Raw genomic sequence first — 21,775 nt, 5'->3', positions numbered from 1 at the left:
TTCAGCTTGGGGGCTGTCACAGCCCTTTGGGGGTACTCATTCCTCTGTGGTCTAAGCAAAGACCTGACTGTTCTTTAGAAAGAAGTTGGGTTGTTCTCTGGTGCCTGCCAGATTGTGTCTGCATTTGTTAGCTCAGTAGGAGTTGAGCATTTTGCTTTAGGTTTTATGTTTATAAACCTTGACACCTCTTACCTGCATTTTCTGGGTCCCTAATAAACCCAACAGAATTTTGATCTGTCTTTTTGTTTTTACTTCAGGGTCTTTCTATAATTACCCCACAGTGAAGGGGTTTGTCTGACCTCTTTTCATACACCGTGTCACTATTGGAAGATACTTGTACAGCCTTTGGATTCACATTTCATTAGCTTCATATGTTGTCTTTGATTCTCCTTCAAGGACATAAATCTGCTAAAATATTTTCCCCTAAATGTCGAGCCCTTGAACTAGGGAACCTTGTACTAGAAGGTACCTCCACATGAAGCGACTTGTCATGTCCCAATCTCTGCCACTCCATGGACTATAGCCCGCCAGGCTCCTCTGTCCATGGGATTTCCCAGGCAAGAATACTGGAGTAGGTTGCCATTTCCTCCTCTAGGGCATCTTCCTGACTCAGGAATTGAACCCGAGTCTCTTGGATCTCCTGCATTGGCAGGCAGGTTCTTTATCACTGGCACCACCTGGAAGCCCACTGGAATGTACCTAGTAGGACTTTTTTCTGCAGTGATTTTAAGGGGCCCAAGCTCCCAAGTGTGGTCTTTAAGATGCCTCCCTTGAGTGTATTATTTATTGCTTCAGGACAACTTATTCCCAAAACTTAACAGTTTCATGCCACATGCATTTTATGATCTCATAGTTTCTGAAAAGTGAGAATCTGGGAGCAGCTTAGCTGGGGGTTGTGGTTCCAGGTCTCTCCTGAAGTTGCAGTTCAAGCATCTGCTGCGGCTGCCTCAGCCGAAGGCTTGATCAGGACTGGGGCATCTGTTTCTGAGCTGGCACACTGGCCTGGCTGGGGGCCTCTGAATCCCTCTTTTTATAAAGGAGTCACTGAGGACCAGAGAGATTAACACTTACATGAAAGTCACTTGTCCAAGATCACCCAGCTGACCTGAGGAAGAGCTGGGGCCACCGTCTGGCTCTTCTGACTTCCAGGGCTTTACTTTTGTGCAGGAGAAGCCTGTGTTCCATGTCCTCCGCCCTCTGCCTTTTCTTCCCCCGGGAGGAGTCATCAGTTCCAAGGCGGTGGGAGACTGGGGTAGCTGTGGGCGGAGCACCGCCTCTCCTTGTTCTGTAGAAGTTGGGGGGGGCGGTCCTCCTCAGAGAAAGTCAGAAACAGATTCTGTGGACACCCCTCCTGTCCCAACAGAATCACAGCTAACGTCTGTGGCGTGTTTAACCAGAGACACTCCTCAGAGAGCTTTAGGTAGAGTGGTTCTTGAGGTGGGGTCCCTAGACCACCAGCATCAACATCACCTGGATGTGGGAAATTCCTGGGCTCCTACAGAACCTCCTGAATGAGGATCCTGGGAGGAGGGACCCGACACTCTGTGTTAACAAACCCTTCAGGGCTTCTGATGGATGTTAGGGTTTGAGGACCACTTATCCTCAACAACCCCTTGAGGGTAAGTGGTGTCATGTCCCCATTTTACAGATGAGGAAGTTAAAGCCAGGGGACGATGCCCAGCTCCTTTTTGTGCTGAGTGTGCAGTCAGCGCTGTGAACAAGCGTCAGTTCAGTCACGCGCTTATGTGTCTGGTCCCCTCAGTTATCCAGTGGGGTATCTGTTTTTATCTCCGTTTTACAGGTGAGTCAGTGAGGTTCAGGGATATAAAGCAGCTGCTCCAAGATCACACAGTAACGTGTGTTGACATTGCAGCTCAAACCAAGGTCTCTCTACCCTTCTTGGGTTTTCTCCACTAACTAGGGAAATGGCCTCTGCGGCCAGCTTTGTGCCTCTCTCCAGCTGCCGCGACAGCATCTATCCTCCAGGAGGTCCTGCCTCGCCACCCCTGTCCCCAGCAGCTGCAGTCCAGGATCTGGACCTAGCCTTGACTTTTCCCCTCACATCACATGCCAGCATTTAAATAAGTTTCCCTCTCACTGCCACTCCCAAAGGCTCCCAGTTAGCAGAGGCTTTCACTGTATTGTGCCCCCCAGGCAGAATGCCCTGAGGGGAGGACCTGAGCTTCTGGGTCTCTGCTAATGGTGTCAGTGGTGGAAGCAGGGCGAGCTGAGTGGTATTTACTTCTGCACGGGCCACAGCTTGCCTGCCATCCCTTATTAGTTTGGTCCGAATTTCATTTGGGACAGCGGTTCTTCTTCTCCTGCAAGCATGTTTGAGCAAACAGCCCTGTGGGCTCTCTCCTGTTGGAGGGCAGTTCTCTCTCAGGTTATGAGGAGGCTGACATAGCTGTGAGTCCGTGCGGACTCTGGAGATTGGAGCGAGTGTTGCCCTTGTCTAGTAACTTAGTGTCTTCTGCTGGAAGTCCATCCTGCATCTGCCTGGTCTTAGTGTTGCTGGCCGCTCTGGGGGGCAGGGACACTGAGCCTGTGGACTTAGGAGCATCTGCAGGCTCTAATGGAATTGTCTGGTTGACCGTATTTCTCCCTCTACACTTGACCTGGGGCACAAAGGCCGATTGACCTTTCTATCCTTTGAGCCTAGGACAGTGCCTAGCACATCAATCTCTCTAAAAGCACCTATGTCATGCCCAAATTCTTCCTGCAGGCCCCAAAAGTGAAGGTCACTTTCTTGACCCCAGTGGTGTCAGGAAAAAAGTCCACAGCTCTGGCACTTTTACCTGTGTCTCTAGGTACAGCTTGCAGCATCGTATTGATGACTAAAGGGAGAAACCAGGAAGCTTTCCTTATAAAAAAATCTTGTGGTCTCTGTGTTTGTGAATTTTGTATAATGCCTTAACATTTTTTTAAGTAAAAAAATATATATATTTTGGCCACACTGCATGGCTTGTGGAATCTTAGTTCCCTAAGCAAGGATCGAACCCAGCCCTCAGCAGTAAAAACACTGAGTCCTAATCGCTGGATCTCCAGGGAATGTCCCTTCCAATTTATACCTACAATATATCCATTCTCAGGTTTGTTATTTGGATGCCCTTCTGCCTTGCTTTGCCTTAGGGATCAATGGATACGTCTATGGATGCCCCAGAGTCATCAGAGGTCCCCTGCTAGCCCCCAGGATAAATGGGGTGCTGAGGAATAGTTACCAGAATTAGTCAGGTCCTGGCAAGAAACAGGGGGCATACGTACAAAGGGTGGGGAGAGGATTTAACACAGGGCCAGAGGCATGGGCAGGGTTCAGGGGAAGCAGTGAGGGTTGTAAAGTTCCCAGGAGGGAGTCACCACAACCCCTGGGCCTGCGGGGGCAGGAGGAGGCCTTGTGGATCCAGAACTAGGGGTAAAGAGGGAGAGGGGCTTTGGACGCCTGCTGAGGTCTCCCACTGACCAAACTCAACCGGAGACGAGAGGCAGGAGGAGCACTGTTGTTGCTGTCCAGTCGCTGAGTCAGGTCGGACTCATTTCCACCCCATGGGCCACAGCAAGCCAGGCTTCCCTGCCCTTCGCTGTCTCCCAGACTTTGCTCAAACTCACGTCCATGGAGTCAGTAATGCCATCCAACCATCTCCTCCTCTGTCGTCCCCTTCTCCTCCCGCCTTCAGTCTTTCCCAGTATCAGTGTCTTTTCCAGTGAGTCAGCTCTTCCCATCAGGTGGCCAAAGTATTGGAACATCAGCATCAGTCCTTCCAATGAATATTCAGGACTGATTTCCTGTAGGATCGACTGGTTAGATCTCCTTGCAGTCCAAGGGACTCTCAAGAGTATTCTGCAACACCACAGTTCAAAAGCAGCAATTCTTCAGCACTCAGCTTGTTTATGATCCAACTCTCACATCAGTACGTAACTACTGGAAAAACCGTAGTTTTGACTAGATGGACCTTTGTCAGCAAAGTGATGTCTCTGCTTTTTGATACACTTTCATCATAGCTTTCCTTCCAAGGAGCAAGTATCTTTTTATTTCATGGCTGCACTTACCTTCTGCCGTGATTTTGGAGCTCAAGAAAATAAAATCTGTCACTGCTTCTACTTTTTCCCCTTCTGTTCACCATGAAGTGATGGGACCAGATTCCGTGTTCTTAGTTTTTTGAATGTTGACTTTTAAGCCAGCGTTTTCACTCTCCTCTTTCACCCTCATCAAGAGTTCTTCTTTGCTCTCTTGCCATAAGGGTGGTGTCACCTGCATATCAGAGATTGTTGATATTTCTCCTGGCAATCTTGATTCCAGCTTGTGCTTCATCTAGCCCAGAATTTTGCATGGTGTACTCTGCAGATAAGTTAAATAAACAGGGTGACAAGAACCCAATTAATTGGGTCTAAAAAAGGTTCTTGGGTCACAAATCCAGTTGGAAAAGGGCAGTGAGTCCATGATCACACTATATTCAGACTTTCTGACTAATAAAGGCAAGTATGATATCTACCAAGTATAGGGAGGAGTGGACAAGTGGTCACAGAATCTGATGCTAGACCCTTTCCTTTGAGGGGAGGAAGGAACATCCAGGTATCTGGGACCACCTTTAAACCACCACCTTGAGAAACTTGAAACCTGGACGTCATAGCTTCAAAATGAAAAATTCTCTTAGTGAGGCCATGTATGCGCCCCTGGTCCTTCAAGGAACCTTCCTGCCTGTCCCCAGACTGTCCCCACTCCTGCCTCGAGCTTCGCCTCACTCCTGCCATTCTCTTCTACACCCACAAAATTTGGGACCACCCCGAGCTCTTTCAGGTACATGTTCATGACACTCCAATTTTCTGCCTTCCTGGGTAGCAGGGCTCTGCGGTGGCGGCTGCAGATGATGAATTTATTCATGGTGGCAGGTGTACTGGATGAAACTAAAGAGATTGGGAAATTATGTAAAATGTTTGAGAATGTGCGCGCTTGTGCTTACATTTGATGGGCCCATTTTAAAAAGTCCCTGAACCCTGAAACCAAGACAAAGTTTGCTATCTCGGAGGCCGGGTGTTTAAATATTTGCGATTCCAAAGAGCCTGATTCAGCGTGCACTTACCCATTCTTGTTCCCACCCTGCTTATGCCTCCCATGGGCAGGCATTTTCCTATTCATCTCCTCCACTATTCAAACCGTGACAGTTGAATCTGCCTCACAGACTTTGATTCTGAGTCTTTGGGAGATATTTTCCAGAGATAAGCGAGGCTGTCATCATTTTACAGGTGGGCAAGTTGAGATGTGCAGAAATGAGATTGAAAAGGTGGCTTTGGTGTCCTGTGGGATCTGAGCCTCCCCTCACTGCCCCTCTCCTTCCTTAAAACAGGGTTTCCTAGAGACAGTGCTCTTGACCTTTTGCACATAGGGTGATTCTTTGGGGACCACCCTGTGCATTGTAGAATGCAGAGCAGCATCTCTGCCTCCATCCATAGAATGCCACTCCTCGCATCCCCAGGAGTGACAACCCAAAATGACTTCAGACATCACCACATGTCCTAGGGGAGGCAGAGGGGAGTGAATTACCCCCTATTGAGAACCACCGCCTTCTAGTGGAGTAGTTAAGGTCTTGGACATCTGAGAGTGTGAGTTAATTAGTGTAAGACGGGGCTGGGGCACAGGGTACATTTTTGGGATCTTCTGGGTGTTTCTGACGCACCACCAGCAGGGTGAAGAATCTCTTATGCAGAATTCAAATGCCGTCTCTCTCAGCCTGTTTCCTGATCTCTAACACTGAAACAGCAGCCCTGTACTTGTCTCACACAGCTTAAACCTGGCAATCTGTGCAAAGTGCTAAGTACTGTACCCAGTATGTACTAATTTGCTCAATAAATATTAGCTCTTAGCGTAGTGATTCTTCTCTTCTCTCTTCCCTCGTCTTCCTTCTTGGTCCCCCGTATCAATGTGGAGCAGGGATCGTGCTGCCCTGACTGTGGGGCGCTGGCTTGTGTATTGCACGTGGGGGCTGAACATTTCAGGGAGCCAAGGGCAGGGTCGATGGGTCAGGTAAGCAGATAGGGCCTGATACACAGGGTGAAGTGGGAGGTCTTCATAAGGGGGAGGGGCAGCTGCAGGGGTGAGAGGCTCTGAGAGTCCTAGAGCTGTGGGTGAACCGATAATTTCTCAGGGGTGATGATCTGGAGGAAGCTGAGGTTCAGTACCCGGCACTGAGAGTGAGTGGCCAGGGTGGAGTGAAGGTCACTGGAATTGAGAAGCTCTTGCACGTGCATCCTAGACTCTCGGTTGGTTTGTGCTGGACATGGTTAACCTTTCCTTGGTAATGTCAGGAGACATGGGCTGACGTAGGTCTGGGGAAGCCTATATGGAAGTGAGCAGGACATCAGAACTGCCCTGCAGCTCAAAGTAGCTAGTGAGGAGAACGGGGAGTCTGGGAGCCATGCGCTAGGAGGAAGGGCCATGCACGGTACTGAAAATGAAGCGGTGCCTATTAAGACCCCTTCTTTGAATTTCAGTATTGGGTGGCCAGAGGAACATAAAAATTGCAGGCAGCAGAGGACAGCCAAGCCTGAAGGGTAGCCCTGCCTGGTAGCCTGGAACTCTCACTTGAAGAGATGCGTTATCTTCATCACCTGTAATTCATTCATGGCACACCAAGATGCCAAATCACCCCCCGTTTCAGAAGCTCAGGTCTCAAGGGCCTTTCTTCTGTGATCAGACTGCAGTGTGCTGCATCTCTGTACTTGACATAGTTCCCTTCCGTGACATCCTGCATGACGTGTGTCCTGACCGTCATGTTACAGTGAGTCGCCTGATGCTGAAGCTTTCCTGGGTCACCTGGGGTTAATGGGCATACTGGGGCCCATGCTCTCAAGTGCTTCAGGGAGATGATCCATCCATGTCCCATTGATTCTGCCAGCCTTCAGTTCCCTGAACAGTATCCCAGCTGGGCCCATCAGTGTTTCTTGGTTCCCTTTGTCCTGTTATCAGATTGGCTCTGACCTGAGATGTCCTGTGAGAACATTTCCTGAACTCTGAGCCACCACGTCTCCAACTGAGATCCCCGATTGTCAGTTCATACATTCAGGCGTATTTCTTTCTTCTCTCTTGTTACCGATTGTCATTGTCTCCAGGCTTGGGGGCACGGGACGCACTGTTTGCCTATTCAAGCCAATTGCCATTTCTCTCGTCCCCAAAATGTAATTGAAAAGAGCCTTAATGGTTTCTAAATGATGATAGCTCCATAAACCGATTAAAAAGGCCTTAATAAAACTGTCTGGAGTTATTCTTCACAGCTGCCGCCAATGTTCCTTGTGTCCCGACCATCCCAACAAGTAATAGGGCACTTTCTCATGCCGTCAGAAGCACCAGGAAAATCCTTCGCCTCCATCTAATTGCTCCTCTGTTCTCTTCCCAGACAATCCACGTTGCTATTGTCTGTGCCGGGTACAATGCCAGCCGGGACGTAGTCACCTTGGTGAAGTCTGTCCTGTTTCACAGGTAAGCGCGTGGTTGTCCTCTGCAGGTTCTCGTGTGTAGCTGCCTGCCTGCGCCTTTCCTCCAAGAAGCGTTAAAGTAAAGCAACATTTCTCATCCATCATTTAAGCTGCCATGAAAATGTAATTATTGTCTGAAGCCCCGGGGAGATTATTGTGTTAATAATGTTTAACAGCAGGGCTGAGGTGCCCTCTTGCAGTGTTGAGAATCGTAGCTCTGAGACCTCAAGGGACCTTCAAGGGCGCTCTGAATTTGTTACTTCAATTTCTTCATTGGTTTCCTCTGGTTGACAGTCATCAGACCTCTGTTTACACATCCCTGTTGACAGGTTGTGTTGTGGACTGAATTGTGATCCCTCAAAATGTGTCCTTGGGAATCCTAAACCCCAGTAACTCAAACTGAATTTAGAGCTAGGGTCTTTGAAGAGGTAATTCAATTAAAATGAGGTCTTATGGGTAGGCCGTCATCCAGTGGGACTGGGATCCTTATAAGAAGAGGAGACAGGACAGAGGCACAGCCATTTGCAAGCCGAGAGAAACCTTAGAAGAAACCAGCCCTGTTGAAACTCTTGATTTTGAATTTCTAGCCTTCAGAACTAGAGAAAATAAATTCCTGTTATTTAAGGCACCCAGTTTGTGGCATTTTGTTGGGGCAGCTCTAGCACATTTATACAGATGCTTACACTATGCCAATGTAGCCCTTCCCACCTCCAGGTGTCTCTGACCCTTAGACAGTCCTGCTTCATGTCAAACTGAACTTTTCCAATCTGTGGATGGTGTGATGATGTTCTGTGGCACTAGTATATCGCCATGGAGATAGTCCTTTGAAAGATGGATTCTTCTTCCACCTGGAAGTGACCAACCATCCTCTCCTGAGTCACCTCTTCTCCAAGTTAAACACCTGCCTTTACTTTTCCTTTTTCATGGGACTTTTCTTCTGTCCCTTCACTGTTTTGATGTTTATCTAATTATATTCAGAGTATATCCAGAATTGGGTCTACACCTCCAGCTAAGGTTCTTGGTTCTGCCTTTACCTTCTTACCAAGGGTTTGGATGAAGCTTATCCATAGCCACAGCCACCAGTGTGGAAATGTATCAGATATCCGTGGCAGGATCCAGAAGGATCTTAGCAGTAGGAACAGGATGAAAAGCTCCCAGAGTTTAACTGAACAGAGATCAAAGTTTTACACCCACATCTAACTATCAAGAGCATAAACAGAGTTGGGAAAGATGGTGGACCTCCAAGACCTACCTGCCCTGCAGGAAACTGGGGTTCATCTTGTGTCTACCTTCTCTTGCAGTTCCCCAGCCAGCCTGTCCATTAGCGATGCTTCCAGGTTCTCCCTCTTAAATAATTTTCAGTCCCACCTCTTCCTGTTCATCCCCACTGTGACTGGCATAGTTCGTGTCTCCATGGACTCTCACCTGTCTTTTCTGTTTCCCTGACCCATCCTCTGTGATGCCAGAGTGATGTTTCAGAGATGCTGATCTGATTTCCTAAAACTTTTCAGTAGCTTCTGCTTGTTCAGGTTAGAGAACTGAAGCTTTTGGCCGTGGCATATGGACCATCCAGGGTCTGATGTCATTCTCAGCAATGTTCTCATTCTCCTCCTCACTGTCTCCAGCAGCACTCATCTGCTGGTCTCTCCACACCCTGTCTGAGGTGCACCCTGCCTATTCTTTCCTCTTACTGCTCCACCGTGCCTTTCTCCCACCCTCTACTCCAAGTTGGCAAGCTCCCTTTATTCTCTAAGCCTTGCCTAGGCATCATTTTTTTTTTCTGATTTTTTTTTTGGAGTGTAATTGCTTCACAATGTTACGTTGGTTTCTGCTATACAATGAAGTGGATCAGCTACGTGTCTACATATACCCCCTCCCTCTTGGAGCTCCCTCCCAACCCCCCACCCCACCCCCAGGTCGTCACAGAGCACCGAGCTGAGCTTCCTGCGCTTTGTAGCCGCTTCCCACTAGCTATCTCGTTTACACGAGGTAGTGCATATAAGTCACTCCCAGTTCACCTCGTGCTCCCCATCCCCGACCATACCCCGCGTCCACATGTTCCTGCTCTACCTCTGCATCTCTGTTCCTGCCCTGGAACTAGGTTCATCTGTACGATTCTTCTAGATTCCACATACATACATTAATATACGATATTTGTTTTTCTGACTTATTTCACTCTATATGACAGACTCTAAGTCCATTCCCATCTCTACAAACGACCCAATTTCATTCCTTTTTCTGGCTGAGTAATATTCCATTGTATATATGTATCACATCTTTATCCATTCACCTGTTCATGGACATTTAGGTTTCCATGTTTCCATGTCCTGGCTATTGTAAATAGTGCTGCAGTGAATAAAGGGGTATGTGTATTTTTTTGAACTATGGTTTTCTCAGGGTATGTGCCTAATAACCGGAAGCCCACCTGTACCTCTCAGCCTGGGTCAGGGCTCCCCTTCTACCAGCCCATAAAGTCCTATGTATTTATTATTATCTTTATTACATTGTATTTTCTTTATCTATACATGTTTTATCTTCTGGTAGGATCTGGGCCTTCTGGAGATAAGACACCATGCCTTGATTTTCCTGTTTTCCCAGTATCTCAGGAAAGTACTATTTATATGCTCCATAAATGTTTCCTTGTTTAATAACTAAACCTAGGAGACTCTTAAGAATCCCTTGGACTGCAAGGAGATCCGGCCAGTCCATCCTAAAGGAAATCAGTCCTGGGTGTCCCTTAGAAGGACTGATGTTGAAACTGAAACTCCAATACTTTGGCCACTTGATGCAAAGAGCTGACTCATTGGAGAAGACCCTGATGCTGGGAGAGATTGAGGTCAGGAGGAGAAGGGGACGACAGAGGACGAGATGGTTGGATGGCATCACTGACTCAGTGGACATGGGTTTGGGTAGACTCCGGCAGTTGGTGACGCACAGGGAGGCCTGGCATGCTGCAGTTCATGGGGTCGCAAAGGGTCAGACACGACTGAGCTACTGAACTGAACTGAGGAGCCTGCATTAATAAATAACCTAAAGACATATTTATTCAACCAGTTACCTGTTAGCCCAGACTTAATTTTCTTCACTTCACATTCAGGCCACTATGCAGCTCAGTGATTTTCAGCAGGCCATTTGACTCTTTACACTGGAGTTTTTTTTTTATCAGTTAGCTTATATCAGTTAGTTAGGAATCAGTTCACCCCAAAACTTACTTGGTAAAAGACAGCATTTATTTCCTAGCTCGGCTATTTGTACTGATCTCACCTGGCTGGTTCTGTTCGTGCACACAGCTGGCAGGTTAACAAAACATTGGACTGGCTGCCCTCCTGGAGCAGGGAAGGGATGTGGGAGCTACTGACAAATACCTTACAGGGTCAGTTACCACTGGGGGACTTGGGTCCTCCTGGCAGCTCTGTCCAGTTGCCACTGTGTTTTCAGTTGTACATCCGAGGAGGAAATAGGAATGTGGAATAAAGAGGAGCCTTTTCCCACAACCCTGGTTTCTGTGCAGTTTTGGGAACTTGTGGTTCTGCAGCCTTGATCTGCCGCTTGAAACCAGCCATCATATCGGCTAAACATTGAATTAGATGAGTGGTTCTCAGCCTTTATATATTGGGGTGGCCAAAAGGTTCATTTGGGTTTTTAAATCTTTTGGCCAACTCAATATTTATTCCTTGTCTGCACTAAAGAACTCAGGTCCCTTCCTGGTTGGGAGGAAAAAAAAACAAAACAGTCTTTAAAGAAGAGTATTTGCATGATTGGGCTTCCCAGGTGGTACAGTGGTAAAGAATTCACCTGCCAGTACAGGAGACACAAGAGATGTGGGTTCAGTCCCTGGGTCGGAAGATCCCCTGGAGTAGGAAATGGCTACTTGCTCCAGTATTCTTGCCTGGAAAATTCCATGGATAGAGGAGCCTGGTTGGCTTCAGTCCATGGGGTCGCAAAGAGTTAGACACGACTGAGCACAGCAGACATACATCATATGATTACAGATAGTTTTGCTCTTTCTCAATTATGGCACATTTTAAGATCATAGAAAGTTCTTATGGTAGTATTGGGTGTAAGTACTATTGCAGCTACAATAATGTATATGTACAAACCTAAATAATTCCAGTAGTTGCTGAAATTGTAAGAATCCTATTGAGTATAAACTCTCCCTCCTACAATAGCTTCAGCATAGAGATGTTCAATTTAGAAATAGCAGTAGTTTTATTATCAGCTGCCAATGGCGGGCCATACTTTTATGGAGGCATGGAAATCTGAGAAGAAAGCAAATTCTCAGCATGTGATATGAAAATTCTGCACCCCACATCAGGGCCTGCTTGATCTCCTTGGACTGAGCAGCCAATTAAATCCCTCCCATCCTTGGGATTCTACAGATAAGAATGATTCTGTGAATTGATATGCTGGTCATAATGATTTGAGATATCAAGACAAAAGGACTTTTGAAAGACATTCGACTCAGGAAGTCCAGCTATAAATAGCTTCATTGCTTCCAAAGCATGTTATGAGGATTAACTAATACATGATTATAAAATACTTTGACAAATGGAGTACCTTCCTAATGTTAATAATATAATAATAGTGGTGCCGTATGCTTCTTTTGGCTTTCACTGTTAATTATAGTAATTAGATTTATTTTCCGGACAAGATTTTTAGCAAAATTTCATTTAAGGTTTGCTTTGTTACATCAAATCAATTTTTCTGCAGCATGCCTAATGATAGTGGACACACTGTATTTTAAAAGATAGGAAAGGAGTGCTGTGGGCACAGTTCTTTTTTTTTTTTTTTTGAATTCTTTTTCATATTTATTTGGCTGCCTCAGGTCTTTGTTGTGGCATGTGGGATCCTTAGTTCTGGTGCTCAGGCTTAGTAGTTGCAGCCTCTGGGCTTAGTTGCCCTGCAGCATGTGGGATCTAGTTCCCCGACCAGGGATTGAACCCGTCTCCCCTGCATTGGAAGGCAGATTTTTAACCACTGGACAGACCACCAGGGAAGTTCCTGTGAGCACTCTTCTATACTGATGCTGGCATTAAAAATTGCTGTAACCTTTTAGAAAGTTCATAGTATTATTGCCCAAGATGTTTACCCTATATGACTACATTAAGGGATTCTGCCTTAAAGGGATAATCCTGACGACAGAGGAAAATTTTTGCTTATAATCCTAAAAATTCTATTAATACTTAATAATTCTAAATAATGGAAAATCCCTCTTATAATAAACCATATTCTTAATTGGTTATAAAAAGTATGTTATAACATGGCTAAGTGATAGTTTATGATATAAAGTAAGTGATAAGACAATTAAAAACTCACGCTTGTCATCGTTCCACTATGTAAATACATGCACACATATGGGTCACACATGCACATACACATCTACATGGTTGACATACAGGGGGTGAAAGAGTAGCAAAACATACATGAAAAATGGAATTTTTGCATGTTGTATTCAGAATGGAAGATGTACAAATGATCTTGGTTTTGTTTTCTCTTTACTTACATTTTTGATCATCTCATTTTGCAACCTTTGTAATGAAGAAAAAAGTGGATGAGAAAAAATAAATACAAGGTATATGTGAGCAAAGGTTTACCTCGTTGAAAATAAGACAGTATTGTGTCTTTGTCACCTGGATGGGAGACTGAAGAAAAATTGGGGGAATGCCTGTAACTCCAATCCTAATTGCAAATAAACTGAGAGATATAGCTATTCTGAAAGGAAACTGAGCTTTTAGTGAGCAGAGAAAAAAAAAAAATTCTTAGTCACTAAGTGCTTACCTCCTGGTCAGAAAGGTGGACCAGCTTGTAAAAAGTTAATATTTGTTTGCTAGGAAGATCTACTTACTCACTAACTCCATCACCCTGTTGGCAGGAGGAGAATGGGTGGTTTGCCTTGCTTTTCATATCAAGCAACTTTTTTGTATGTTTGTTTTTAGATTTGTACCCCTCAAGAGCAGAAAGGATAAAACAGCATCTTCATGATTGGTATCTAATTGTCTAATTGCTTTTTCAGGCTTAAACTTCTTATAGAAGCAGTTTCCAGATTCTGCAGGGAGGAACCTAGGTTTGAATAAAACAAAGGAACTAGAAATAGGTTCTGATTCTGGTCTTTCTATCTGTGAACTGCTGACCCAGGGAGGTCACTGTCCTCCTTGGAGCTTTGTTTTGTTCCCCTGTCTCTCACAGAGCCCTGTTGTGAATATCAAAAGTAGTCAATGTGAAATGCTTCTGTATTTTATTTAACAAATAGAAGGGTAGTTCTCACTCTGTGTTAGGCTATGTTCTGAGTGTTTTTCAGATACCAATTGACTGAATGTTCATCTGATTCCATGAGGGGTCTGGTGGTATCCCCATTTTACAGATGATGAAACTGAGGATCCATATGTGAAGTCATGACTCAGGGTCACAGAGAGGAAGGGCAGCGCTGGGTTTGGACCCAAACAGTCTAGCTTCAGAGTCCAAGCTCTTGAAAAGTTACTGTTTTGAGTGTGATTTTCTTACTTTCACTCACCATTTTGGGTGACCATGTAGACATTGTTGCTATTTCTGTGATCCATTTCCATCTTTATCCCCCACCCAGGTATGTATATTGAGGTATTAAGTATAAATAGTGGGATTTAGTTTTTGACTGCCCCATGAAGCATTTAGGATCTTAGTTCCCCAACCAGGGATCAATCTTGTGTACCTTGCATTGGAAAGTGGAATCAACCACTAGACCACTGGATAAGTCCCTGGACTGGACATCAGTGTTCTAGTAAGACTTAAGAAAATGCATGGGGGAACTAAAAGGAAATCTTCATGAGGCAGTAGATACATTAATTAGCTTGGTTGCAATGATGATTTCACAATGTAGACATATATAAAAATATCACCTTAAATGTTTCATAGTATTTAATGTACTTTGGAAACACAAAGTATATAATATACTTTAAATATACAAATTTTTATTTGTCAATTATACCTCAGTAAAACTTGCCTCTTGAGAAACCTGTGTGCAGGTCAGGAAGCAACAGTCAGAACTGTACATGGAACAACAGACTGGTTCCAAATAGGAAAAGGAGTACGTCAAGGTTGTATATTGTCACCTTGCTTATTTAACTTATATGCAGAGTACATCATGAGGAACGCGGGGCTGGAAGAAGCACAAGCTGGAATCAAGATTGCCGGGAGAAATATCAATAACCTCAGATATGCAGATGACACTACCCTTATGGCAGAAAGTGAAGAGGAACTCAAAAGCCTCTTGATGAAAGTGAAAGAGGAGAGTGAAAAGGTTGGCTTGAAGCTCAACATTCAGAAAACAAAGATCATGGCATCTGGTCCCATCACTTCATGGGAAATAGATGGGGAAACAGTGGAAACAGTGTCAGACTTTATTTTTTTGGGCTCCAAAATCACTGCAGATGCTGATTGCAGCCATGAAATTAAAAGACTCTTGCTCCTTGCAAGGAAAGTTATGACCAACCTAGATAGTATATTAAAAAGCAGAGACATTACTTTGCCAACCAAGGTCTGTCTAGTCAAGGCTATGGTTTTTCCCGTGGTCATGTATGGATGTGAGAGTTGGACTGTGAAGAAAGCTGATCGCCGAAGAATCGATACTTTTGAACTGTGGTGTTGGAGAACACTCTTGAGAGTCCCTTATACTGCAAGGAGATCCAAGCAGTCCATTCTAAAGGAGATCAATCATGGGTGTTCTTTGGAAGGACTGATGCTAAAGCTGAAATTGCAATAGTTTGGCCACCTCATGCGACGAGTTGACTCACTGGAAAAGACTCTGATGCTGGGAAAGGTTGGGGGCGGGAGGAGAAGGGGACGACAGAGAATGAGACGGCTGGATGGCATCACCGACTCTGTGGACATGGGTATGAGTGAGCTCCGGGAGTTGGTGATGGACAGGGAGGCCTGGCGTGCTGTGATTCATGGGGTCGCGGAGAGTCGGACACGACTGAGCGACTGAACTGAACTGAACTGAAAGTTTGGGGGAAGAAAATAGCGAGGACGTGTAATATCTTTGAACAGGTAAAAGATGTATGCTATGTAGTCATGCATGTAAAACCAAAAAGAATTAGTTATAGTTTATAGGTCCCAAGGATAGGTCATTGTATTTGACTTTCATCCCAGCCACATACAAGGGCATACCCACAAATGGATGAGGAAACTGAGGCTCAGAGGTTAAATCCTGTGTTCAAGGTCACAGGTTAATAAGTGATGCTCCTGGGGTTCTACCCTGGGCTCTGGCCAACCTTGGAGTCCATGCTACTTTTACTACACCGTGAAGTCTTTGATTTTCTCTGTTCTTCTCCACTGGAGAGCTCTTCTGACATGATGCTGAGGTGTCCTCAATTCTCCCCACCTTATCAAGGCCATTTGTCCTCCCCCACACCAAGAGCTCACACCGAAAAACCCTCATTTGGGCTTCTGTGTTTTTCTGCAGTGAGTTCCATTAAATCTCTCAGTGTAACAGATTCACTGAGCATTCGAGTTGCTGTCACAGGCTCTTTCTGTTTCTAAAATTGCAATTCCATTGTAAACTTAATAATTAAGGATTATTCAACTCAGCTGTCCCTGTATATTTTAATAAAAATCAGACTTTGGGTTGCCTTATAGGGACTGTGGCACATTCCTGACAGAAATAAGAAAGGAAAAGCAGGGAGAAAGCTAGGGTTTAATCATCTTTGCCTCTTTGTATTACCATATTTATTGCATCCCAGCCTGGAACAGGGGAGCAGTTAAGGAAACCAGAGGCAGCAGGAGCATTGCTCATTATGAGCAAAATCTGCAGGCTCTGCTGAAGATGAAGCATGCACTTGCTTCCTTCTTTGTTAGGAAAGCGTGATCTGGTCTGAATTAGAAGAGACCTGATGTCTGGGTTGCTCGAACCCAATCAAGCTATGTGGGACCCATTGTATTTGAAGACGTGTACTCAAGCTGGCCCATTCAGGTAGAAACCTTTTCCTATGGGCTTAAAGCGTTGCTCCCAGAATGCATGTGTAACTGGTGAACTAATATTAAAGGCTATTTTAGTTGTTTTATAGACACTGAATCATATATTAAGAAAATCATTCCTTGTGTGATTCTTCTGAATGAGTTCTTATTATCTTCAGTTGATGAAACTCATTTTGGCATAAATATGTTCTTAACATCTGTCTAACTCTTGCTAATCTCCCTCCAAACAGCAGAGAATAGGATGGAGGCTCATGGCCTTTGGCTGGTTTGGGGATTTGCAGGCCTCTAGCATTAAAACAATTTTACCATCCTGAATTAGGAACCAAATGCAAAATCAGCCTTGGGTATTACACACTGGAAATGAAGTATCACCTGTATCGCTGCTGGTCCTAAATTGTGGAATGTTCTTTGAATTGAGGGCACTTTTTTGTCCTTATGAGTCGGGGTTCCTTATAGTCCGAGCCAACCTGGACAATTGCTGGCTTTTCCTACCTAGGCAGATCATTTCTTGTACAACACAGCTTCCTAAGACAGCTGAGTAGACCAGACCTCACTCCCTCTCCTGGACTCATAGGTTAGACTGTCACTCTCCATCTCAGGCCAGTGGAGAAGCGTTGGGATGTAATTCACATACGATGAAATTCACTCTTTGAAAGTGGACAGTTCAGTGGTTTGTGGAACATTCAGAATTGTGCAACTATCCCCACCATCTAATATTATCAATGGCCCGTTTTCAGCATCTCATAAAGAAACACCCGTCCACATGAACAGTCACTCCCCACTTTGCTCTCCCTTCATCCCCTGGCAACCACTAATCTTTCTGTTTATGTGGACTGTTCATTCTGAACATTTTATATCAATGGCACCATATGCGGTTTTGTCTTCTTGTGACTGGCTTCTCCTATGAAGCATAATCTTTTCAGGGTTCATCCACGTTGTAGCATGTGCCAGTCCTTCGTCCCTTTTCATTGCCTGATGATGTTCCGTTGTATGGATTTACTTCATTTTGTTTATTCATCACTTGGTGACCATTTGGGTTGTTTCCACTTCTTGAGTGTTGTAAATAATGCCAGTGTGGATGTTTGTGTTAAAGTTCTTTAGGGAACACATGTTTTCATATATTATTTGTTTATATCAGATTGGCCACAGATTGTTTAGGTGTTTCCAAAACATGTTACGGAAAAATCCCAATCAACTTTTTGGCCAACCCAATAGCTAGGAATGGGATTTCTGGGTAAGTCAGCAATGGTAACTTTATGCTTCATGTTTTGAAAAGCCGCCGCACTGTGTTCCAGAGCAGCTACAGTCATTGTACTATCCCACAAGTAGCAGCTGAGGGTTCCAGTATCTCTATATCCTTAATGACACTTGTTATTGGCTGTTATTTTTATCTTAGTCATTTTAGTGGGTTTCAGAGTGGTATCCCGGTTCTGATTGGCATTTCCCTACTGACTAGTGATGTTGAGCATCTTTTCCTGTGCTTATTGGCCATTTGTATATCTTCTTTGAGAAATGACTGTTCAAACCCTTTGCTCAGTTTCTAATCTGCTTACTTGTGTTTGTATTGAGCTGTAAAATATTTTTATATTATGATTACAAGTCCCTTACCAAGCATAGCTATGCCTTGCAGATATTTTCTTCATTTGGTGGCCATCTTTTTTCACTTTCTTGATGGTGTTTTTTGAAGCACAAAAGTTTTTAATCTTGACGAAGATGACTTTATTTTTCTTTTTCTTTTGAGCTTCAGATGTCTTATGTCAGAGAAACCAATACCTAACCCCAAATTAAAAGATAACGCTCTCACATTTTCTTCTAAGGGCCTCTATGCCAGACTTGCAGGTAATTGTGTCCACTCTGAGGGAATTTGGGTCTCTTTGGCAATTATTCATTTGTCCTTTTATTCTTTTTTTTTTTTGATAGACTATTACTGGATGATTATATCTATAAGGAATTGTTTAAAAATCTGAGGAAAAGATTATTTTTAATAAAATTTATTTTGTAGAACAGTTTTAGATTTACAAAGAAATTACAAAAGGAATAGCACAGATTTTCCAAAACCCTACAGCCCATCTCCCCTCTTATGACACCTTATGGTATATTTGTTATAATTAATGAACCAGTCCCTAGTGGCTCAGCAGGTAAATAATCTGCCTGCAATGCAGGAGACACAAGTTCGATCGCTGGGGTTGGGAAGATCCCCTGAGAAGGAAATGGCAACCCACTCCAGTATTCTTGTCTGTAAAATTCCTTGGATGGGGGAACCTGGTGGGCTACAGTCCATGGATCCTAAAAAGAGTTAGACATGACTTAACAACTGAACAACAGCAACAATTGCATCTTTCTTATATAATAATAAATGGTAGGCATCCAGACCACCAAGGCTGGTTGGGTAGTTGTATTAGTGCTAACTTACAGACTTAGTTTCCCTTCCCTGGTGGCTCAAATAATAAAGAATCTGTCTGTAATGCAGGAGACCCAGGTCCGATCTCTGGGTGGGGAAGATGCCCTGGAGAAGGAAACGGCAACCCACTCCATTATTCTTGCCTGGGAAAATCCCATAGACAGAGGAGCCTGGAAGGCTATAGACCATGGGTCATAAAGAGTTGGACATGACTGAGCAGATAAAACTCATTACTCATTGATATATTATTATAACTAAAGTCTTGTCCTTTGTTTCAGATTTCTTTAATTTTTGCCTAAGTTCTTTTTTCTGTTCCAGAATCCCATCCAGGATATGATACTGCATTTAATCATGTCTTCTTCGGCTCCTCTTTTCTTGAGATAGCTGGGAGAAAGATTATTTACAAAATGTAGTTCCCAGTGCCAAGACTCCATCTAACAGGGAACAGTTGCAAAAGTGTAAGTTTTGAGCCCTGAAATCAGCGGGAGGCGCTGAGAAAGGACGTCTTGACACCATGGAATGTCTCCCTCGGAGCTGCGGTGTCTAAACTGAGAGCCGGAGGCTGGAAGCAGGAGGTGTGGTGCCGTGCAGGCAGCCGTGGACACCACTGCAGTGTGAACATGGCCTATGGGAAGGTGTGGCTCAGCCCTGACCTGACTCGGCCAGGCACTTTCTAGGCACCAGGGTTGTGGAGAGAGTAGACGAGAGAGTAGGTGCTTTGTGAAACAAGACAATCTCTACCCTAGACAGCTCGTGTTCTACTGGAGGGTGGACATAGGTCTGTAGATGTCCAGAAAGATTTCCAGCCCTGCTAGTCACTGCTGGAAAGAAACCAAACGTGGCAGTGGGGTGAGGCGTGATGGGTAGGGAGGGGGGCTTTGGATGGAGTGGTCAGGGCGGGCCTCTTTGAGGAGGTGAGATTTCAGAGTATTCCTGAGGGAGACCTTGGTTTATTCCTGAGGAAGAATGCAGAAGAGGGGGAAAGTCCCGTAGAAATGCTGGCACCATCATCATCTGAGAGCCTGTTCTTCTTTCCCATGCTGTCCATCTTCTGCTTGGTAACCAGATTAACCTTCCGAATACAGCTTCGGTCTGCTGCCTGCCGAGCCCTATAAACCTTATCTGGCTGTCTTTCACTTGGAGAATCGAATTCTGTTTTTAGGAATTCACACACCCTGGCCCATCCTGTTGTTAATACTCTCTCTCTTTTCTTTCCTCCCCATTCCTGGCATACATGGGGCATTCAATAAACGTTGTATGATCTGCTCAAATAAGACTGTAGTTCTTTCACAGACATACTATGAGCTTCTCCACCTCTGTTCTTTTCCTAATTCTGTTACATACTGCAGGATACATTTTTCTCTCCTTCATCTTTTCTCATCCAAAGGTCCGGTTTACTTGCCACATTATCCGTGGAAACTTCTAGATTCTCCACTGCTGAGACGCCATCTCTTTCATTCTTATTCTCCGTGAACATGTGTGTTTGTCCTTGGGTAGCCGTTCTGCACGGTTGTGCAGATCGTTCACTGTCCAACTCCAGGAATCCCTTTACTCACCATTCAGGTCAGTGTCTTCACATGGCTGTGGGGCCGTGGGGAGGACCTGCTATTCCCAAACGTGCAGCTGTGTGTGCAGCCCAGTGTTATAGAGCCCTTATGTTCTAACATTTATATGGTTATTTGTATTCTTTCTCTGTCTGTGCTACATTGATTGCTGCCTGAAGAGAGGACTCTGAGCTCATTCATCGCCTAAATCCCTATTCTGCCTTACTTGATGCTTGATAGCTCTTTGTTGGATGTTTATCCATTCAATGCATTTTTTGGTCTATGAGTGGAAGAACTAATTGAAAATACTTTATTTGAAAAGTGATGTAAAAGCAGTAGAGAAAATAACAGTTTTGTAAGTTCATGTTGATAGCGGTTCTGGTCCATTCAGGCAGCTGTAACAAAATAGCACAGACCAGGTGTCTCATAAACAACAGGAATTAATTTTTTTCTCTTAGTTCTGGAGGCTAGGAAGTCCAAGATCATGACACCAGCGTGGCCTGGCTCTGGCGGGGGCCAGCTGCCTGAGCACAGACTGCAGACTTCCTTCTGTGTTCTCTTGTGTTAAAACAGCCAAGGAGCCTCTTTTGTAAGGGCACTAACCCCTTTCAGGAGGATGCTGACCAGTGACCTATTCACCTCCCAAAGGCCCCACCTCCTGGTACTCTCACCCGAGGGGTTAGGGTTCAACATAATGAATTTGGGGTGGGGGTCAACGAACATTCAGACCATACCAATTATTAACATATATTCAAATATTACCCACGTGCCAGGCATTTTGCTAAGCACTTTATATATATCACATGTCACAATTAGCCAATATATTGATACTGCTGCTTACTTATCACTATTGTTCCCGATTTGAAATGAAATTGAGACCTAGAGAGACGAAGTCATATGCTTGCATTCACTTAGTCATTAATGCAGCCAGGGTTCCAACCCGGATGTTCTGGAGCAGAGCGCCAGCCCTGAACCATTGATGTAAGCATGTCTTCAGCTGCTTTTACTGCTTATGGGGAATGTGAACAGTGATGGGGAAGGCGAGAGCACTGGCTTTCTTTTCCTGTTGTACGAGCGTTTCTTGAGCTCACGTTACTCGCCAGCCTCTCTGCCCGGCACTGGGGGTGGAAATGTCCTTGGAGGCCTCATGGTGGAGGGAAGGATTCAGGTGTTTGAATTTCTTTGTTTGTTTTATTGAAGGATAATTGCTTTACAGAATTTGTTGTTTTCTGTCAAACCTCTGCGTGAATCAGCCATAGGTATACATATATCCCCTCCCTTTTGAACCTCCCTCCTATCTCCCTCCCCACCCCACCCCTCTAGGTTGATACAGAGCCCCTGTTTGAGTTTCCTGAGCCATACAGCAAATTCCCATTGGCTGTCTGTTTTACATATGGTAATGTAAGTTTCCATG

The 21,775-nt window shown here is 44.8% G+C and overlaps 1 protein-coding gene across 6 annotated transcripts in view; it reads left to right on the top strand.

Moving 5' to 3' along the window:
- The window catches only part of LARGE1 (LARGE xylosyl- and glucuronyltransferase 1), a 612,983-nt gene that overhangs the window by 291,693 nt on the left and 299,515 nt on the right, over window positions 1-21,775 (top strand). For all 6 annotated transcript variants that reach the window (XM_055396700.2, XM_088837172.1, XM_055396699.2 and 3 more), the window contains exon 4: window positions 7,389-7,471. In XM_055396700.2, coding sequence (XP_055252675.1) covers window positions 7,389-7,471 — 83 coding nt within the window. The remainder of the gene's footprint in view (window positions 1-7,388; window positions 7,472-21,775) is intronic.

The sequence above is a fragment of the Moschus berezovskii genome, chromosome 6 (genome assembly GCF_049115385.1).
Source record: "Moschus berezovskii isolate FMDL1 chromosome 6, NW_MosBer_1.0, whole genome shotgun sequence".
In the NCBI taxonomy this organism is placed as follows: Eukaryota; Metazoa; Chordata; class Mammalia; order Artiodactyla; family Moschidae; genus Moschus; species Moschus berezovskii.
Note: the sequence above shows the minus strand (reverse complement) of the source record. Positions and strands in the feature narration are given on the sequence as shown.